The 22,002-nt window shown below is 43.1% G+C and overlaps 1 protein-coding gene across 4 annotated transcripts in view; it reads right to left on the bottom strand.

The window, feature by feature from the left end:
• Window positions 1-22,002, bottom strand: part of TNC (tenascin C) — a 74,084-nt gene that overhangs the window by 42,189 nt on the left and 9,893 nt on the right. For all 4 annotated transcript variants that reach the window (XM_050907718.1, XM_050907717.1, XM_050907716.1 and 1 more), the window contains exons 2-4: window positions 5,125-5,710; window positions 2,869-4,182; window positions 794-1,057 (exon numbers count right to left, since the gene is read on the bottom strand). In XM_050907718.1, coding sequence (XP_050763675.1) covers window positions 794-1,057; window positions 2,869-4,182; window positions 5,125-5,587 — 2,041 coding nt within the window. In that variant the 5' untranslated portion in view covers window positions 5,588-5,710. The remainder of the gene's footprint in view (window positions 1-793; window positions 1,058-2,868; window positions 4,183-5,124; window positions 5,711-22,002) is intronic.

The raw sequence follows: 22,002 nt of genomic DNA on the forward strand, positions 1-22,002 counted from the left end.
ACTGGGAGTGGGACATCTTTCCACCACTATAAATATCTGCCATGTAGGAATCTGCATCTGCGATGTTTAAACCCTCTTCACAGCCAGTTATTCTGTCTTTGGAGAGACATTCCTCTGACCTGTTTTAGATGTCACCTTAAAGTAAGTGAATTTTGCCCTAGAAATCTCTTTTTTTGCCCTCTTGAAAGAAGCCTACTGTGGACATTTGAAGTTAGGCAAGATGAATCCCGCCCCAGGTCTCTAAAAATGAGCACAGTGACAGAAGTCAAAGAACATCTTTTGAGGCTGAGATGTTTAGATATGACTGTGGTGTGCACAATACAAAAAGGAAGATTAACAACAAACGAACAGACAAGCAGATAAAAAGTAAGTTGTAAAACACACTGAAGATGCAAACCAAATATAACCTCCATTTTAGTCAAAACAGTTTGATTCCAAGTGATTTCATATTGCTCTTTTACACACTGCTACATTTTCATATTTTTTCAGGAAACATTACCAGATTTTAAAAATGTACCTTATCATGAAGAAGCCAAAGGTTTTAATTTACAAAGATCCCATATTCATTGGGAGGCACTGCAGAGAGCAGAAGAGCTAGTGAACTGTACTTTTAACACAGTCATTTGTATTGGAAAATAATAGAAAATGAAAGTACAGAAGGCTGTCTTTGTCCAGAACAGAAAATGAATTGAAAATAGAAAATACAAAAGAAATAATACCCCAAAAAACGGATGCAAATAAATACATACTACGGAATAGACAAAGGAATGAATACAGGAAATATTAAACTCACATGTTGCTATCCTGGCACTGACTGGAATACTCTTCTTGTTTTTAAGGATCGCAAAGACACGGATAAAGTATTCTACACCCGGCTCTAGTTCATGAATAGTGGCAGCTGTCTGGTTTCCTGGCACGGTGAACTGCATATCTAAGCCACCACTGCTAGTAGGGACATAGGTGATGAGGTACTCATTGACGAGATTCTCATGCTTCCATTCCAGATTTACGGTTTTATCTGTTATGTTTGTCACAGTCAGCTCAGTTGGAGGAGACACTAGGAAGGGGAAAAAACAAAACAAACTTGTAAGAAGTTTTCAAGGCTCAGAGAATAACGACTTACCCAGTTTCACATTTTCCCAAGAGCAGTTTATAAGAATCATCTAACAAACAGGGAATGGGGAAGCCATATCACACAAATTAGCCACTTGAAGAAAGGAATGTTCAGCTGATGAAGACTACAGACATTTCCAAAAGTCACGGGCCAATTTCTGCTCTCACACTTGCACACAACCTATGGCTGACTGTGTTCCAGCTCCTCCTCTCATGGCTACTGCACAAGACTACCATAGCTGGGTCCCTAGGGATTCAGACGTTTAATTCAACTGCCAGCAACACATGATTTTATAGCTAGAAGTCCTGGGGTTTGCACAGATTTTCCAAAGTAAAATAAAACATGATTACTTTTGTAAATACTTTCAATAGATTACTCCACATTTGCACGGGCAAGAGCACAAAATGTGGCTTAGGAGTCTTCCAGAAGGAGGATATGAAAAATGGGAATTTCTTTTCAAGGGTACTCATTGTCTTTTATAATGTTCCCAACCCCAAAGTCCTCTTTGATTACTCTACAAAGATCTTAGTTCCAAAATTTCTCCCCTGGGATGTACTAAAGAAAACTACCTCGTTTATAGCGTAATGCCTGTCATTATCTAGCTGCCAAAATTTTCTATCAATTTCCATTGAGTCAGTGGTACTGGGAAACCAAACATGTGGCTTTATAGCTAAGTTTCCACTCCAGCTGATTCCATATTACTCTAAGCTTTTGTCAGATCTAACATACACACAAACACATATACATTCACATACATGTATAGACACACATACATAAAATCAAGTTTTACTTTAGTTAGAAAAATCTTTTTGGCCAATTGAGAGATAGCCAAGGCCCCTGTAATAATCCTGAAAGCTTGCACTGCAATATTTGCAACATCTGGCAATTCCATCGTGACAGTTGTCTCATGACACTGATCACTCATGAGTTGATCACTCAGACAAGACAACATTATTTTTGGTGTGTGCCTTGCCTCCACTACACCCTCTGCCTCCACCAGGGCTCCAGCTCAGAGATCTACCTTCAATGCAAAGTCGCTGAGCCCTTGGGGTCTGTCAGTGTATATTGTCAGTGCTGTGTGTTTCATTTTCAGCTCCTACAATAGTGATAGCATTGTAAATGCAAACCCCTTTCTTATTCATCCAGCATGAGACTGGGAACCAGAATCTCGCTGTAAGAAACTTTTGATACCCAGGCTCTTTATTCACTGATATTCATTATCTACATTATCTCATTCCTGCAAAGCCTTATTGTTTAGTCAAAATTCAGTCCATATTCTTTTGACTAATCCTGCCGAATACCTAATAAGAAGACTCTAGATACACCTCCCTCTTCTCTATAGCTAGAACAGTTTCTTTCAGATGCATGGGTTTTTTTAGCATCAAGAGGTACTATGAGAAACTGAAAGGTCATGGTGAGAAATCCCAGCCAGAGCTAGCTACAGCTCCAGTGACATTATGGTGGGAGCAAACTTGGAGATAACAAATGGACTGCATCACCATTATCAGCCTATTGGCTTGCTGACTACCAAAAGTCACCAGCAACCGCTACACTATATAGCCCTGAAAAGTAAGAGAGGCCAAGAGCTTGCTACTGGTGTTGTTACTTCTCTGATTCAGCTGTTTGGACTATGATAAAGAAGAGTGGCAACAGGGCCCAGCTATGTGGAAAAGGTTCACAGAGCCTCTAAGGCTGCTGGATGGACACCGGGAATTACCCAGGGGAAGCGGTTCAAAAGGGACATTGCAACTTACCATCGGAGCAGTCATCCCCCATGTAACCGTCCTCACAGACACATCGTCCGTCGATGCAGCGGCCCGCGTTGTTGCAGTCATTGGGGCAGGATCGTTCACGGCAGTCCTCCCCCATGAAGCCCTCATGGCACACGCAGCGCCCATCAATGCAGCGCCCGCGCTGGTGACAGTCGTTGGGGCAGGACAGCTCGCTGCAGTCCTCCCCCGTGAAGCCACTGTCACACTCACAGCGCCCCTCCACACAGCGCCCACGGTTGTGGCAGTCTTCGGGGCATCGCAGCTCCCCACAGTCCTCCCCTGTGTAGCCCTCGTCACAAACACACTGCCCATTGACACAGAGTCCACGGTTGTTGCAATCATTGGGGCACCGCAACTTGCCACAGTCGTCCCCGATGAATCCCTCGTGGCACACACACTGCCCGTTGACACAGCGCCCGCGGTTGTTGCAGTCACTGGGGCACCGCAGCTCCCCGCAGTCCTCCCCAATGAATCCTTCATGGCACACACACTGCCCGTTGACGCAGCGCCCATGGTTGTGACAGTCATTGGGGCACCGCAGCTCCCCACAGTCCTCGCCCAGGTACCCCTCGTGGCAGATGCAGTGCCCGCCCACGCAGCGCCCACGGTTGTGGCAGTCCTTCGGGCACCTCTTCTCACTGCAGTCATCCCCCACAAAGCCCTCGTAGCAGATGCACAGCCCGTTCTCGCAGCGCCCGTTGCCATTGCAGTTGTTAGGGCAGGTCAGCTCCCCGCAGTCCTCCCCAGTGAAGCCCTCCTCACAGAAGCAGGTCCCGTTGACGCAGCGCCCACGGTCGAAGCAGTCATTGGGGCAGATGAGCTCACTGCAGTCCTCGCCGGTGTAGCCCTCATCGCAGACGCACTCGTTGTCCACACAGCGCCCACGGTTGTGGCAGTTGTTGGGGCAGAGGGGCTCACTGCAGTCCTCGCCAGTGAAGCCCTCGTGGCACACGCACTGCCCGCTCACACACCTCCCATGCACACTGCACCCCTGGGAGCAGAGCTCTTCGCTGCAGTCTGTGCCCGTGTACCCCTCAAAGCACACGCAAACCCCATCCATGCACTTGCCTTGGTCGTTACAGTCAGACGGGCATGTGGCCTGGCCGCAGTCCTCGCCAGCGAAGCCTTCATTGCAGATGCATTTGCCCTGGACGCAGAGGCCCTGGTTGAAGCAGTTGCGTGGGCAGTCCGGTTCAGAGCAGTTGGGGCCTTTCCAGCCAGGCTCGCAAATGCAGCCGCAGATCTCCATGCTGTAGTTGCCATGTCCACTGCAATAGGGTGTTGTGTCCAGGCGACCTGTACCAACGATCCGGAAAACCCATTACTCCCCTTGGCTCTGGGATGCATTAGGCCAGCATGGTGCACACAACCTAAAAGGGGTCTGATTTTCCTAGCTCCCTACAGGACATAATTTCCAGAATCACCAAAGCTTTTAAATGAGAATACCTCCTTCTTTCTCCAGTGAGATTTAGTTTACCAGGAATGCTTTAACTTACACTAACGCCAGGGAAGAGCCCCTGCCAACTACTTGGTAAATGAGCATGCTGGATTCCTCTGCCCTTCTCAAAATCCCCCTTTCACTGACTGAGCAGCTTTCCTTAGGGCATGCACCATGAAGCATTATTCACCAATTCACTCCAGAACATAAAAAGCCAGGCAGCATCCTGTATCATCAGCTGCGAGACTGGCTCTGTGCTTGGAGGCACAGATTACTACTGAGAAGACCTGTTTTTTCTCTTGTATGACCAATCTCTCTTACCTCAGTTTAAAAAACAGCCGGAAGGGTACCTTTTTTCCCCCTTCTCTAAGTATTTGTGCTTGTCTATTACCTTATATCCTGCTGTATTTTTATTGGTCGCTATTAAAGAAAACTTGGAAATGAAAACGGTTACATTGGCAGCTTACTCAAGGGGACAAAACGCGGAGCCAAGACCTTGGACTGTATGAGTTTTAATCTTAACTCCGACAGATTGTCACCATGCCCAAGTGCCGTACATGCTCGATGCCACAGCTACAAAGAGGCCTAGGCAGACTTCTGACCCACAGATTCATAAAACCACAAAACTGTGAATGAATGCATCTTGCAAGCCGGCCAAATACGTTCTCAGTTCTGATTACATTTCAAATTTAACAGGTTGACTTTTGCTCATTCTTGAAACAAATTTGAGTATCTACTCTAAACAAGATCTACAGCCAGCACAAGAATTTCCCCAAGAGCAGCTCCCCAGTCTGCCTTACCTTCTACTGCCTGGGAATTAGGACAGCATCCAGCCCCACTGGCACACTGCTCCCGTAGGGAGGATACCAGCCCCTCCAGTTCCTCTAGTCTGCTCAGCAGATCCTTAATGTCTGGGGCAGCTGCACAGCCACAAGCCCGGCGGGGAATGTTAATACGGTGTGTGAAGACAATCTGGTTCTCCTCGTTCACCGTGTGCTCCTCGTAATTCTTGACAGGCTCAATTTCCGCCTTCAGGTCTGCATCACCGCTTGCTGTATCCAGGTCCACAGAGCAAAGGGAGCCAACTGGCAACTTAATGTTGTAGACATGGTTAAAAACCACAGGCTGATTATCCTCCGGCAAGGTCACGTTTAGCCCAGTTTCACGCTTCTGCCGGATAATTCGCTTGATGAGTCCACCATTAACATGCTGGTACAGCAAAGCTAAGATCGCACAGGCCAAAACCTGAGTGGGGAGTCCCATTGCAGCGTTCAGTTCCTTTTCAAAGCTGATGGAGTATATTTGGCCTCCGTAGTCTGGAGCAGAAATTGGAGAGCCAGTTCAAACCAAGTTGGATATCCCTTCCTTTCCTGGCACACTTGTTCCCTAAAAGAAGAAGAAGCAGTGTAAGGGATGAACCGCAGCTACACCACCCAACAAAAGGCCTGTAACACTGAATGCGTGTTGGTATCCTTAACGAACGTTGCTAGGGTGCTACTCAATGTACGATCTCACTTTACCCGAGCTGCTGAGCTTGCTCTTATATATAATAACATTGCATTACCTTGTTTTCCAGGATCTCAGTGTGCTTGTGAACAAAATGTCACAAGGCATGAATCTTGAAGGAAGCTACTATTATTTCCAATTTAGAGCAAGTATAGTGGAGTATGGAAGGTTTAACTGCCTCAAGCAGAAGACCAGGGCAAAGAAGCCTGCTGAGTCTCATCTCAACTGAAAACACGACTTTCAGACAGAGGTAGGTAAAATAAATATATGTTCTGTTATGATTCAACTAATGTTAAAAGTCTGTATTTCCTTCACCCATTAGTCCACTGCTTGAAGGCTACTGAAGGCTGGATCATGTAAGAAACTTGAGACATTGTCAAAAGGTATCTCAACACTACTAAGCTCATTACAGCCCTTTTCCATATTTAAATTACTTTAAATTACTCCAATTGCTTGGGAATCTGAACTCCAGGGATTGTAGCCCAATAGTAAGTTTACACTGTTGTGTTGCGTTTGTGTAGCAGAGGAGGGGCTACAGGGGTGGCTCCTGTCAGAAGCTGCTAGAAGTTTCCCTGGCTCCAAGTTGGACCCGTCGCTGGCCAAGGCTGAGCCCATCAGCGACGGTGGTAGTGCCTCTGGGATAGCATATTTAAGAAGGGGAAAAGACTGCTGAGGTAGGAAGAAGAGGAGCTACAGTAAAGAGAGGAGTGGGATGTGAGAGAAACAACCATGCAGACACCAAGGTCAGTGAGAAGGAGAGAGAGGAGGTTAACAGTGGAGCAGAGACTCCCCTGCAGCCCGTGGAGGACCCCAGGCCGGAGCAGGTGGCTGGGCCCGGAGAAGTCCGTGGCTCTGTGGGAGAGCCCACGCTGGAGCAGTTTGCGGAGTTCTGCAGTGCGTGGAAAGGACTTGATTAGAGAAACTCGTGGAGGGCTGACCCCCGTGGGAGGGACCCCACGCTGGAGCAGGGGAAGAGTGTGAGGAGCCCTCCCCCCGAAGGAGGAAGGAGTGGCAGAGACAACGCGGGACGAACTGACCGCAGCCCCCATTCCCTGTCCCCTTGTGCCGCTGGTGGGGAGGAGGTAGAGGAATCGGGAGCAGAGCTGAGCCCGGGCAGAAGGGAGGGGCTGGGGAAGGTGTGTTTTTAAGATATGGTTCTGTTTCTCATTATTCTACTCTGATTTCGTTGCTAAAAAATTAAATTGGTTTGTTTTTCCCCCAAATCGAGTCTGTTTTGCCTGTGACCATAAGTGGTGAGTGATCCCTCCCTGTCCTTGTATCAACCCAGGAGTTTTTTGTTGTGTTTTCTCCTCCCCATCGCACCGCGGGGGCTGGGAGGACTAAGCGAGCGGCCTCATGGAGCTTTGTTGCCGGCTGGGGCTGGGCCTAAACGATGACAACTATACTGATGATTTGTCTACAGCATGCAGATAAACAGAGCTCTCTGGAGAACACTGCAGGTTGAAGGTTCTGGTGTCAGTGCTTGTAACATAGCCAGCAATACTTTAGCATAGAAGTAGCGAGACACAACAGAAGATGAGACTCCAACAGGGGAGACACACTGTAAGAAACAGCAATAGAAAAACATGTGCGCAGACATACACGAAAAAGGGAGAGGAAGAGAAGGAAAAGAAATCCTTTGATCATCTAAGTCCTTCAAGAAAGAGAGAAAGCTTCACATCAATACAGGTGTAAAAACATCTTTTTAGCAACCAATACACCTTTTCACTAGGCAACATTTCCCACTGTCTGATCTTTCATCAGCTATAATACAATAGCTCGCTTATGGTTACAAGCACCTGGCTGGGCTGTACTAGCTCCTCCTGAAACTCATTCTTTTCAATTAGCTTCAATATTTCCTCTTCCTCCTCAGTCTGTACCTGTTCCTTTCAAATGATACGAGCCAGGGGAGCTGAAAGACATCTATTGACTTCCATGCAGAATCAACCCTTCAGCATGTAGAGTGAGAACCAAAAGCAGCTAATGGACGGACTAAGCAAGCGCACCTAATAAATGTCAACTTAGCATTTGTTTTTCTTTCTACTCCCAGAAAAGCTTGGTTAAATGGTTAGGTAAGTGACTGTGCTTTCACTAGTTGTAAGCTAGTGAAATACCAGTAATGGAGGAAACAGCAATTTATTCTCTAAACACCACTGTTTTGATGGTAATTCATTTGTCAGATGAGACACTAGCTCCTTCCACCCTTCTGCTTCCCCCAAAGTGTAGAGGTCATTTTTTCCCATGCTATCACAGCTGCTTTTGTGAAAGAATGACAACAATACATCAGACACTTTACTAAAGTTAATTTTTTTGTAGACAACATTGAGCTTACAAAGAGTGAACTTCACCCCTTTTTATTGGGGAATAAATCAGAAGTAAACAAGCAGCAGTGGAGGCTTTTTTCTTGTCACGGAAAAGCATTCAGCTTTAAGCCGTTTCTGTCACTTACCCTCTTTGTTCAAATATGTCTGCAAGCCCTGAAGAGATCACAAGGTAGCTAATAAAGAATAACAGAGACAGACATGGTCCAGGTCTCATTTGTGACTCAGGCCCATCCCTAAACTGGGTTACCAGTTCATGAAACACATTCAGGACAGTATTTGAAGTGGGATTTTACTCTCAAGCACTCCCACTTGTGGTCTGCAAATTGCTTTCCATGCAATGAGATTCCATGTGCTATACACCTTTTGCCCTGAGACAAGGTCATATAGCTAAAATTGGTACCTAAGCCTCAAGTAGTTAAGGAACAGGCTGCTTGACAGATGCAACACCAACGGAAAATGGAACAAACTGGAAGCAGCTCTGCATCTAATCCTAACTGAATTTTAGTGAAAGTCGAGCATCAATTTCCTTATGCTTTTGTAAATCCCAACCTACAAGAATACGGGCCTTGCCCAAACCAAGAAAATTGATTGTAGTTTTTCTGCTGACTGACGTGAGTTTACATATCCTTTTATGACGGTACAAACTGTGATTTTTTTAATATGCCTGGAAAATGAAAAACCTGCTTCTGACAAGAGCCACTGTCACCTTCACTGTTGATGAAAGCCACGTGAACACCATTACTTTTACTGGATACTCATTGCATTCAAGTCAGCCAAACCTCTCAGCCTACAGATGATACTGGAAGACGTAATGTATCTTGGCTGACATCCTTTTGAAGTTTATGAAGAAGCACTGTGGTGGTCTAGAAGAAGCATTCCCCAGTGTCTGATCTGTGACCTCTGTGTTTTGACACCTAGTGTGATATCTGAGCTAATTCAGATCAGGTGTTTCTCATCTGATCTGTCAAGGACCCAGCATGATTAGCTAAGCTCCACTCCTAGATCCGAGATCTACAAAACAATACACCTTCATACAATTATTTATACATTAGCCATATTTTTGGCTGGAAGAACAAAGATGACATCCTTCTCTCCAACTCCCATTCCTCAACCATATCTAAACAACAGCTCAGACCACAATGGACCACCCAGGAGCAGGCCATTCTAGAGAGAAATGGAAGCCACAGCAACTGTCAGGCTCTGTTGTTCCTTCATTTTTCCCCATCGTCTTCCCTTCAGAACGGTTCACATAGATTGGATTTTAAACTTGCCTCTTGGAGACATCCCCTCTATATTTTCTTTGCAGACATCAGCTGCTGGATTATTTACAGGCACCTAAAAATCTTGCAGCAAGAGTTTGCAAAAGAAGATGACCCTTCTCATCATGAGTTTGGCCTTGCTGTAATGCATATAAAAGGAGCTCGGTGATGTTTGTAGCATATCTCTCAGATATGTCGAGAGGCTTGTATGACTAAGAATGGGTCCACTTTTTACAAGCAGTTTGTCTAATACGGAATATTACTCATCCTAATGAACTGTGCCCCTCATGTCTTCCTGCCATCCTGACTACAATACAACTGCTTCAAAAAATCTTGGTAATGATTATGTGGTTGGTCTGCAAAATATTCTGCTTGTCATGCAGAACAATAAAGTCTGGAGCTCATGTTCTCCCCATGCAATCGTTGGCATCTTCCCACAGCCATCACCCTCATTGGGCAAGAGTTATCTTTTACTTCCTCCTGTTCCCTTAGGCACAACCACAATATAAATAATAACAAAAGATGCCATGGCCTCTCACATGTCTTAGATTTCCTTGATCAGGAGTGACTTCCTGCAGGACAGAATTTTGCAGTTCTGTCACTTAATGAGTTGCGTACCAGCACCAGATAAAAAACAGATCCAAGAGTGTATCTCTCGGAGTCATCTGAGGCCTACTGTGCACATCTTTGCTTCCAAGAACACTTAGGTAGCCTTACCCATCTGAGTACAGCTTGTGCAGGTACAGGCTGGGCGATGAAACCTTGGATCACTAACATTGGATGCACCAGCTATCATCGTAAGAGTACTTTTTTTTTTTTTTTTTAAATTGTGCAAGATGTTCTTTAGAGCACATAAACTTAACGAGCGATGTATGTGAAATTATTGGTCTAGGTGCCCAGGATAGAGATGTCAGTCTCTCTCTGATAAATGTGCTGTCCGTATCAATGTGACATGGGAAGAGGGCGTTTGGCAATGGCTCAGCCACCATGGCAGTGGTGGTGTTGAAAGTTTGGAATCTCTGCAAGGAGAGTTGGGTCCAAGTTCAAGTCAGAAGAGTATGAAGATAACACACATTTTTTCATCTCAGCCACAGGCTAAACTTACTGTCTCCTCTCTACTCCTCGGTCTTGGCTGGCTCAGAGTATGTTACTATTCACTTAAGAGTTTCTTTGGCCTGTTAAAAAAATATAGAGGCTATGAATTGAGAAGCTAATCATGGTGTCTATACAGTACCAGCTGATGCAGGAAGAGATTCAGGAAAAAAAAGTCCTTGTCTTGTACAAACGCTAACTGTAAAAGTTAGATGTTATCCAAAGAGGAAAAACCAGACCGTTTCTAGAAAAACACGCCTTATAAACCTAATGACTAGCTAGTAATACTCTTAATAATATGTGGTGGAAGTAAGATGGACTGTCAATAGCACAAAGGAAAGGAATAATTTTCATTTCCACTGCCGCCCTTTCATCTGAGGATCTGAAAGCACATCATAGTCTGGCTGTCAAAAGCTGAAAAAATGTGAGGGTTATTTTTTTTGTTTAGACATTCCCCGCCTCCACTCCCCTCCCGACATCAGAACTTTTTCAGGACCTTTCCATTTAAGTAGAAATTTGTTTCTTAATAGGAAATTTTCAATCAATCTTGAAAAAACCCCAGGAATCCTGACTCCCGGGGAATACTAAGCAAAGGTAATGTATGAATATTTTCCTTCCTCAAAGACATATTTGCTGGAAACCAGCAGGTGTGAGAAACTAAATTAATGTTTGCATAGTTTAAAGTTCTAGTGTACCACTCTAGTCTCTCTTGCAAATTCAGAAGTGGCAGAGTTGTGAGATGATTTGTGGGTATGTGGAGCGATAAATATGCAAATGAGAACCCTGTGTGATTTTAATCAAAACAGATTGCAGCAATGAAGAAATAGAGGTGTTAAAAAGTATCTCAGCTGTCCTTCTTAAAGGAGGCAGAAGGCTGATTAGATTTGCTCAGACACCCTCTACATGTCATGACTTGGAAATTAGACTTTAAAAAGGCAGGAAAAGAGAGAGAAAAAAGGAAACAATTCCTCTCTAAACAGATAATTCCAACATTACAACAGGAGGGGATCAAATACTGTCAGCATATACTGGATTCAAGCACATCTTGTTAAAATCTGCATAGAAGTAGCAATGGGCTGGATTCTGACAGAGAGGAAGACTCAGTTGGAGAAGAGCCATAGCCCTCTACAGAAAACACAAAACAGTACATTTTGAGGTTTGTTAATTGCTAACCCCAAAATAGTTTTCTGTGATCTGTTAACTGAAGAAACTTCATGTTTCAAGAATTTCCACCAAGGCGTGATCTGGCCATCTGTTCCCTCAAGACTGGCGTACCCAGCAGTGCACGTGTGTAGGCACTGGCATCATGGTGTTCTTCTCTTTATCTATTGCCATACAGACAAAAGAGCCACATTAGGAATTTGAGCTGACCTGGAATACTCTCTCTTTGCAGACACGGGGAATTTGTGCATTTTCTACAAGGAATACAAGCAGTGCTATTGCAGAGGACTAATAAATTGAAACTGTCTGCCAGAGTGCATTTTTACGAGGCAAGGCTTCAAAAGATGCAACCTTTTAAAGAAAAAGTGCTAATGTAGCTTTGCCAAGAGCATGTGACTCTTGAGGCTCCAGGCATCTTCTCGAACACAAATGGATTAAGTCTGAAGTAAATTGAAATGTTCTCCAAGAAAGAGACTGGGGGGGCAGGGGCTGAACGTTTTGACATGGCAGGCCAAAACACGAACAGTTCTGACTTCATCATCTTTCACTGCTGTTTCCATACATTCATAACTCCAGAAAATATTTTTTTTCCATTCCCAATTCCAACAGGGCAAAGGAATCAGCAGGGATACTCAGTGTAGGTCAAACTACATTAAATCACAGAGGAGAGCAGAAATTCGTAAGTCCTAAACCATCAGTACTGAATCTTTCCAGCAGAAATTATTAAAGCCAAATTGTTGGGGTTTTTTTTCTTCTTTATTTACATTGTATTCATTCTAAGGAGAAGAATTTTAAGGCAGTCAAATCTAGAGTAATTCAGAAAATCTATTGTGTTCCCCAAGGCTCACAGAGAATGTGTATGCAAAGAAATGCTGCAATTGTTTCAACACTAATTAGACACCACAGATATGAATAGGTCCTTAGGATGTGAAGCTCCAAAGGGAAATAAATACTTGTAATTCAGAAATTTTCTTCAAAGTCTTAAATCGACTGCACGAAGAGAGGAAAAGAGGATCATAATTATCAAAGAAGAAAGAAAGAAGCTGATTCTCTCATTCTCAAAAGTTCTAACAGACAAAATGCAGTGTGATAAGCTGCATTTCATCCAGTTTCCAAGTTGCACTGTGAAGATTTAACTCTAATCTATATTCAAACAACTTCACTTCTACCTCCATGGCCAGTTCATGAAGAAAAAAACGTCCTGCATATACTCTACAATTTCTACGAAAGAAATCCCACATCTGGAAAACCCGCAAACAACTATGGATCCGGACTCAGTGACCATCCCTTTTATAAACAGCAAAATGCAAAGGCACTGATTTGAAAGCCTTTGCCACCCTACTCTGCTCCAGGTTTGCAGACTGAACCTATTCCTGGAAGTTAAAAGGGAAGAAAAGCATTAACCAAAAAGATCTTGCTGTCTGTGGATGTCCAATAATAGTGAAAAAGAGGGAGAAAGCACCCTCTGGAACAACTGCATGGAGAAAGAGGCAGAGAGGAAACAACTGGGACAGAAGTTTTAAACCACATTTGTTTAACTAGAGGAGTATAAGTCTAAAGATACAAGGTGGTATAGGTACTAAAATCCACTTTCTGTTACAGCAGTGATTCAGTGATGTCTGTAGCCCCAGAACAAGGGCCCCATGGCATCCATGTGTGCTGTAGGTGCGGCAGAAATCCTTTTCTCCAAAAGACTTTGTAATTATAGTGGACAAACAAAGTGTCATTCCTCCACTTTAAATATGGAAAACTGAGACACCGAGAGGCTAGCACTGAGACACCAAAGCTCCTAGAAGCCTCTGCATTTAGGCCTAAGTATTTACCCACTGCAAGACTCACAAAGCTGATCCAGCTTCGCTGAGTCCCATCGCAGTAGTTCAAACACAAGCACCTCCCAGAAGGCATTTATAGCACCTTACAGCACCAGACCCTAATACCATACTTTCCTTTTCACGAGTCTGCCTTCATGACTTAAATCCTTTTTATTTAAGGGCAAACTGGCAGTCGGTGTTTCATGGGGGCAAGCATCCACAACTCAGAGCTCTGGATACACCCTGAAGCCACCTGTGTTTCATCTAGTGCTGGCACCACACATTTAAGAGCAGCCCCCTTCATGGGACTAGAGAACGCTTACAAATAAGGGCACTTTGAATGCAGAGATAGGAACTAATTTGCACAGTTAATTCATGATTGATTTCCAAGCTCTCATAGATCAGTTTTCATAGGCAGAATGTATCTATCATATTCTGAGAGCCTTGCCCATGCCACTGGAATTACTAATAAAAACAAAACAAGTTTTAGATTACCATAAATGAACCCTACAGTAGATCCTGGTGATCACTAGAATTGCGATCAGATTTATACCTCAGACTGTTTCAAAGAACAGCAATTAAAACAAATACACAGATATTTTTTGCCCCATCCAGCCCCTGAGGTCCTGCATTAAACATCACTCAGCTAAGCGTGAACTCTTCACTCCAGTTAATTTTTCATCTTTGGCTTCGGCTCTTAGATGACATTTCTACTTTGGGGAAGCTGTATAGTTTCTGGTTCATAGATCCTACTGTACATCATCTTTAAATAAAACCATTTGGATTCATTTTAGCCTCACCCATTCTACCTTGGCTGAAAAGCAGCATATAGACAGGGCTTTGCCAAGGCTGTTTTGGAAGGCATTTTAATTAATTGCTTTGTGTACAATTTAGAATTTAGCAAAGGCTCATATTTCAAAGCCATCAGCATGACAGTGCCACAAAAGAGGAAGGAAAAATAACCCACTGAAGCCAACATCCATAAAAATGTGAAAGAGCTATGGTAAATTCTGAATGATAAGCATAAAAGGAGCCTCATGAGAGACTAAATCTTCGGTCGTACAGTGACTATTTTGAGTTAAATTAGCATGATTATTCCATTATAAACTACTTTGTTTCAAAAGTTTTGTACTCTTAGCCATGGAAAATCTCTCTAGGTCTATCCTTGTTCAGGATCTGAGAGAGAACAGACCTTTCCAAACTAAACAATGAGTTTGGCTGTTTTTTGAAGCAGAGCAAAAGTTCAGAGATCAGAGGTGGTCTTCTTCCAGTATCAGTAACACCCTTGATCAATAAAGTATTAATTGTAATGAGAAAATCCATGAATTAAATGAAAAATTAAGTCAGCTGGCAGAGATACAGCTGGGAGAAAATGACTGCTGAAAACAGGCAATAATTAAACAGAAGTGAAAAACAGATTATGTGATGAGGTGCCTGCAATAACAGGATATTGAACTCAACAAACAAGAGATGCCTTCCAGTTTCATAGTCCTAAAGACTTTTTTGATTTATGTTTCTTAGGAATTACCTGGCCAATCATGAGAAAAGCAAAGAAATTCTGCCTGAACATACTACTGCTGCTATTGTTATTCCATCAAGAGCAAAGGAGCAAGAACTCAGAGGAGAGCCAGGCGTGTGGAAATGGCACTGTGCTGGGACTTGTGAGATCTGAGATCATTCCTCATTTCTGGCATGAGTTTAGCCAAGTCAATTATCATCCTGATTTCTAATAAGTCTATGGGAGATTTGCACCCTAAACAAAGTGCAAATAACTAAACTAAATTACTTCTTTTTATGTTTCCAATTGTTCCTCTAGAGAGTTTTAGTTCAGTTTACCCCCTATGAAAAGACTTTCCCTGCTCTCAATTTTTCTGCCTAAGTTCTATAATCTTCATGCTAGAGGTTGTCTCTTAATGCTTTTATACACTACCTATATTAGATGAAGCCCCAAGTGTGTTAAACAATAGTAGCTAAGCGGCCACAGTTCTTAATAAGGTTTAATCACAGTCACCTTCTAAGTAGGCCTCAGATAGACAGTAGACAAGACTGAGGGTGAAAAGGGCAAATGAGATGCCTTTGTAAATTATACAATCTGGCTAGAGCAGAGCTGCTCTGAAACAACTACCATGTTTTTTAGGGCTGCTGGGTATAAGATACTCTTGTTAAGGCCATGCCTATGCAATTATTTATAGAATAAACTCAATGCTTCCTTTGGAGCCGTTCCAGAGGCCAGCCACCATTGGAGGAAATTAAATAACAAACCTGTGTTTAACATTATTAAAAGAAGATTAGTTTTATAGAAATGCTTTGTGTTACTATAAGGAGATTTCCATGTCAAGTGTGTTGGGGGGGGCGTGCAGCTACGGCCCCTGCCACAGTTTGCACAGCAGTGCAGGGCAGCAAACAACGTGGCAGAACCTGCACACCTTCTGCTCTGCTTACTGCCCAGGCACAACTCCTGCAGGATGCGTAAAGGGCCACTACCCCTGAACGTTGCCTCCTGCAGATAACTTCAAAGTTGTACGTTCGGGCTGTCATGCTAAAAAGCAGCCTGCTGTCCCTTAAAGAAATGTAAAGGCACAGCATGTATTACAACATGATGATCTCATAATGGATTGAACCCTCACTTAATCAAAACGATCCTGAGTATCAATTGGAAGCCTCAAGAACAAGGGTTTGCAACATCTGTTGTCCCACCAACAGGTATCACAAGTGTTATGCAGAATTCACATTTACAGGATCAGACCCTACGGAAATGGCACCTGCTGAATCCTAGAATATCCCAGCTTCTCTTGGCTTGTGTCAGAGCCTTATAGCTTTTTAAACACAGTCGTTTATATGAGAAGCATCCAACATGGCATTACTTAATAGTTATATATAGCAAACCAGACTCAGGAAGAGACCCATACTAACACAGGAATCCAAAGCTCTTAACTCATTTTTGGTACCAACAGAATTAATAAAATTATCTGAGTTCAAAATGAAGGAAGATAATTACCGAGTGACTTAGATGCGTAATGCAGAATTAATCAGACCATGCTCATAACTTGGTGTTTAATCTCTCATGTAATATACTGTTAAATGTGCATAAGTAGAAACAAATAGATGATACATCTCGGTCTGCATTGCAGCTGTGTTGCCTTCCAGCATGCTCATGGGCTCCTGACTATGGATCATGTGGCTTACACCAAATAGGCCTCCAGCTTGTGACTTGGCAGGATCTTGCCTTTTAGTTAATTTTACTTCAAAAACTGCAGAAGCCTTTCCTGCCTTTTCTTTGAGACCCTAAGGTCACTGCTGCTATACCTTATCCAGCAAAAGCGTGCCACAGTGGGAGGGTGCACTGCTCTCCACATCCTCCTCTTCATTCACAGAGGCAATACAAGCTACATCTTTACACCCAGACTGAGATTTCAAAGCACCTGGCTAGAAATCCACATACTTCCTGAGAAGTGCCTACAAAAAGGATATCCTAAGGATATCAATGCTGTCCAGTATTAGGTACTAGAGACCCTGAGAGCATCAAGGCAATACAATAGTGTCACTTCTTATATATTAGGGAGGGATGCGTGCCATCTTCTGGCAAAGGGTTAGTTTTGGGAGCATTGTGTGTGACCCCACAAGTGTTCCCAGAGTCAGCTCCCAGCTGCCAAGGCTCTGAGCACTCAAGAAAACCAAGACAGACAATGGGAGCTGTGAGCAAAAACCAGACTTGCTCCACGACTGCAAACCTGTGCCAAAGCTCCCTGGTTCCAGGAGGGCAATGGCCCAAAGGCACGGTCCAGCCAGCAGCTTTTGAGTGCACGGCAGGCTATTTGTGACCAGGAAAATCTGCCTCTTGTGCTGAATTTCCATACATCTTTAATCCCAGTGACTGAGGAAGACATTGGCAAAGCATATGCCCTGCCGAATGGAGGCGAATAAAGCACTTCGCTGCAAATGGAGGCTAACGTTTATTTTGGGTGTGCGATGGAGTCTGAATTCATGTGATAGAGTAATCCTGTCGATGAGGTCATGTGTTCCTCTGAAGGGGCTTCTTTGTACCCCGGGTTAGTTAGCAACGCTTTTTCTGTTATCAAGCATCTGATTAAACTCACAAAACAAGGGTCTTTAAAAAACAGTCTCAGGCAGAATTGAAAAGTGAATAAATAAATTGTGGGGTTTTTTTTTCCTTTTCATTTTATCCGACAGGAAAAGGAGAGAGGAATAAGATGGGAAAGGGGCAGAAGAAAGGGATTCATTGTTCTCAAACGACAGAACAAAGGTCTTAACCTATTTTCAAACTTTCTACAGAGCCCAGCCCTGTGGCAAATACTAGTTCTACACATCCATGTGGCAAATTTGACCTTGAAGGATCACAGTGCACTATCCAAATAGCACAAGCCTCCTAGAAGCCATCCCATGCCCCTCACTGCTGGAGTGACACAGCGCCTACCTTGGGCAGTACTGAAATCCTTTACCAAAACACTGGGCTTTTGTTCTATTATGGGGGAGGTAAACTAAGATGTGCTCCCAATTTTTATTTGACTTGAAGAAAGACTGAGCCCTTTGGATGAGAATATTTTTTGTCCTGCAGCTCACACAACTTTTGTAATGCTCTGTAGTACCCCTTACCATGTGGCAGGAACACCAGCTCAGCTCTGACAGCAGGGACAGGGTGAGTTATAACTAAATCATTACTGATTTCCCTTGCAGGACACACACCCAAGGTCAGCATAGATTGTGAAGTCTAAGAAGAGCAAACCTCGAGTTGTTTTGCACTGATTTATCTGTAAGCACTCAAAGATGCTTGTAAACGGTAAGATATCTGCTGTTAAATACCTGTACTTACTAGAATTACATTATTTTAGATTAGTTATTTGGTGGCATAAGTGATCCTCTATATTAGAAAAAAAATTAACTCAGTTTCTCTCATTCTGGATTATTTCATTATTTCCCTGTCCTCTCCATTAGATGTCTGAGCAACCAAACAGACGTATAAAGGTTGGCTCCATAAAAAGAGCACTATAAAAGAACTGCGATCAAGTGTGATCAAGTAACAGGTACAACTGGTTGAAAGTTTTTTCACAACACATTTTGCCATTGAAAGATGCCACTTTTCATTCCACTCTAAAAACTCAGCAAGAAGAAAACTAAAATATCGTCAGCAGCATTTCAGGAGTTCCCTTTCTCAAGAAAAAATTCCTACCCTGAAAAACCTTTCTGAGGAAATCTTCTTTGAAACCAGTGATTTTTCTGCTATGGCTTGCTTTGAACAAAATGGCCTTTTTGAAAGAATAACCACCTCAATCATTTCTTCAACCTCCTTTTTCTAATAAAACACAGAGCAGCCTGCACTTCAATTACTAAGTGAAAAGTGTTATGGAAGTGAAACTACAGTGCTCATGCTCTCCTTCATGCCAGGACAGGAGGAGAAAGAGAATTTATCTTATGTTCATTTACACCTCTAAAAGTGCAGAGGTGTGCCCATGGGGAAGTAAGACATGTCAGTGCATTTTAAGACACCCTTAGACACCAAACTGAATTTTCAGGTAGCAAAATACTTCAAAAATAGTGGTCCAAGAGCCAAAGAGCTTTTTATTGATGGCCGACTCATCGTCCAATTACCTTTCTGTTTCTTACCATCTTTGAGGACACTGATTCTTCTGTTTGCAAGGCAAGTTCTGCTTATTATACAAAAAAAGTATCGTAACTACAGACAAATAACACTCCCTCTGCACCCCCCAGCATATTTGGCTGGAAACCATCTTGGCTCAAGATGTGAAACAAACAGCTTGAAAGACTGGGAAAAGAGAAGAAAGAAGAGCTGGGGAGGGGGCAGGGAGGGGGAGCAGAGGAGACAGACACTAAGATTTCTCAGTTTTCTGATTTGATTGTACTGTTCTGGTGTATTAGCCAACTCCACTTTCTCTTTTCCTACAAAGCGTGTTAGACCAGCTGGTGAATGTGACCTGTGGCACTCCAGTGATTCACAGCAGCTAAAAATATGTCTCTGTACTACTTTTTAAAAATACAGTTTGTTTGAGGCAAAATAAGGATAAGATCACGTAAAAACGATGCCGCTGAATGAGTTCAAGGGAATAATGCAAACTGCAGTAGGTTGACTGAAGTAATGTCTCACACGGTTTATGTTGCTGCTTCTTTCTGCCTTAGAGGTGCAAAGCCCAGGAAATTAAAATGCTGCATCTATAAAATGCACAGGTTTTGGTTTTTTTTTTTTACAAATTAGGTTTATTCCCTTTATTATGTGAAGAGGTGAAACTTGGAATGCTGAGCTGAAAAAGCCAAACAAATGTTCATTTGGAGTAATTTTTTTTTTTTTTTAATATATTTCAGCTGACATTTACAACAGTGGCTTGTATGTTTGCGTGATTTGGGTCCTACTACTCAGGCAGCATAAGAAAAGGAGCAAGTATCTTCCGCGTTTGTCCTGCAGGGACATGTGGAAGACAATGGCAGGCAAGGGAGCACACAGCTCACTTCCGCTCTACCGCAGAGCCTTGGTTTGTGGTGCTGTGAGGATGGATCTTTCTGGAGAGTAGACACTCTCCTTTATGAAAAATGGGAATACAAACTTCCAGATGGACTTACTAGGGAGTCTACTGCTGACTGATGGGAAAATCAAAATGGAAATAAAGTTTGAGATAAACCAATATACAGGGCGGCCAACGAATATGTTCATCTGGGAGTTATAGTTCAATGGAATGGTGAGGCATAGACTGTTACCTTATAGTATCATTGCAAAGTGAGAAATGAACAGGTCTCCCACTGAATGGATTCCCCAGGCGCGGAAATATTACGTCTCAACAGCAGTCAAGGCAAAAGCTTCCCAACCAAGGGTCTGCCACGTCTGAGTCTTCTGAACCATAAAGAGAGAAATGAAGCTAAATAGTTCTGGCTTGTTAGGGCTGGACGCGTAGAGTTCCCACAGAATCATGTGGTCTCGGCAGAGACTCCAAAAAGTGCTCACAACCTTGGGATTAATAGTGTGGTCTCGTGGTTAGAACTGAGGACTGGAACTCAGGCATCCTGCACTGAAATTATTTTATAAATCATCTGGTGTGTCTCAGTTTATCCACTGGTAAAACCTCACAGGGGGAACGTATGTCTCAGTGAACTAAGTATTCCAAGGACCTCACAGGAGACGTACTGTCAAACCTCCATTTCCATAAAAAGCAAAGAATTGGAGTGTTATCTCCTGCAATGTAAGGGAGAAAAAGAATCACAGATAGGGAAATGTCTTTTGCACTGAAGAAGAAAATCTGACCACAGGTGTGTAGCAAATATGCAGATAGCTATATGACCGCTTGAAATTCTAAGGTAACAATAGAAAATTGAAGACTTATTCTGAAGCCAAAACATAGGATGTGCCAAGCCAATTACCAGAATAAGAAGATGAATCCATGGAAATAAATGATAAGGTTAACAAAACCCACAGAGAGACACACCAGGAAATTGAGAAAAATCTGCAACTGAAACAAAATACATGGGTCCAGCTAATATTCTTATATCTACAGAATGCTCTTTCATCTATAACAGTCTCCAGACATTTTATGAAATCAGAGGAAGCATTCATATACGCATGTACACACAATCTTCCTCCATGATGAGCTGTATCCACCATTGTGTAGCAATATCTTCTGCTGTTACACAACTGAAGTGATTCATGCTTTCAGACAGGAAGTAAAGAAGAACACTACATCCAGCTCAAACCACAGAAGGATTTTTAGACAAGCCACAAGAAACAAACTAGTTATTTTATGTGGCAGATTATTCAATTGTGTCACATACAAACTAAAAGAGAAACAGAATTAGAAGAGGTAACTATGGGAGAACTAGCACCAACCCCATCTGGTCTAGCTCCCAGTGACTGAGATGAGGCACATGTTAACAGGGAATTCAGTCTGTCCTTGGAGCTTGTTTTTTTGTTAAGAGCTTGGACACTTGAGCATCAATTTCTGCAAATGGGAACTTAGAAAAGAGAAACAAAACAAGCAGGTCAGTGGGGTGCTTCTGAGCTGCATTCAGACTCATGGCAGGGTGCACAGCAATCAGCCAAGTAGAGCAATTTGCTACAAACTTGAGAGAGAAAAAAAAGAAAAGACAGGACTATGCATCTGCTAAATACCTTTTTTCTCCCATCTGCAAAGCAATCTCTGTTCTTACTGTAGCTTTCAGAGCTGGAAGAAAAAAGCCACTAGCAGAAACAGCCTAGACAAAAACTGTGGATTAGAAACAGCAGGACATGTCAGTGACGCGAACAGCAACAAAGACAATAGATTCAGAAAAACTGTCACTGTTCTAAAAACAGAAGCAGAACTATAGAAATGGGTCATCTCAGAAGGACTCCATGGAAAGCAGAAGTGATGTGTTCGCACCTTCCTTTTGCTTAGTTTCCACTGAAACCCCTGTTTGCATTTACAGCACAGAAGTGAGTTTTACCCATTAGTCTCTGAAGACACATGTAGAACTCTGGACTGTTAAATGTGGAATTGAATCAGGTCCATAGCAGAGCTGCCACAGAC

Source organism: Gymnogyps californianus, chromosome 18 (genome assembly GCF_018139145.2).
Source record: "Gymnogyps californianus isolate 813 chromosome 18, ASM1813914v2, whole genome shotgun sequence".
In the NCBI taxonomy this organism is placed as follows: Eukaryota; Metazoa; Chordata; class Aves; order Accipitriformes; family Cathartidae; genus Gymnogyps; species Gymnogyps californianus.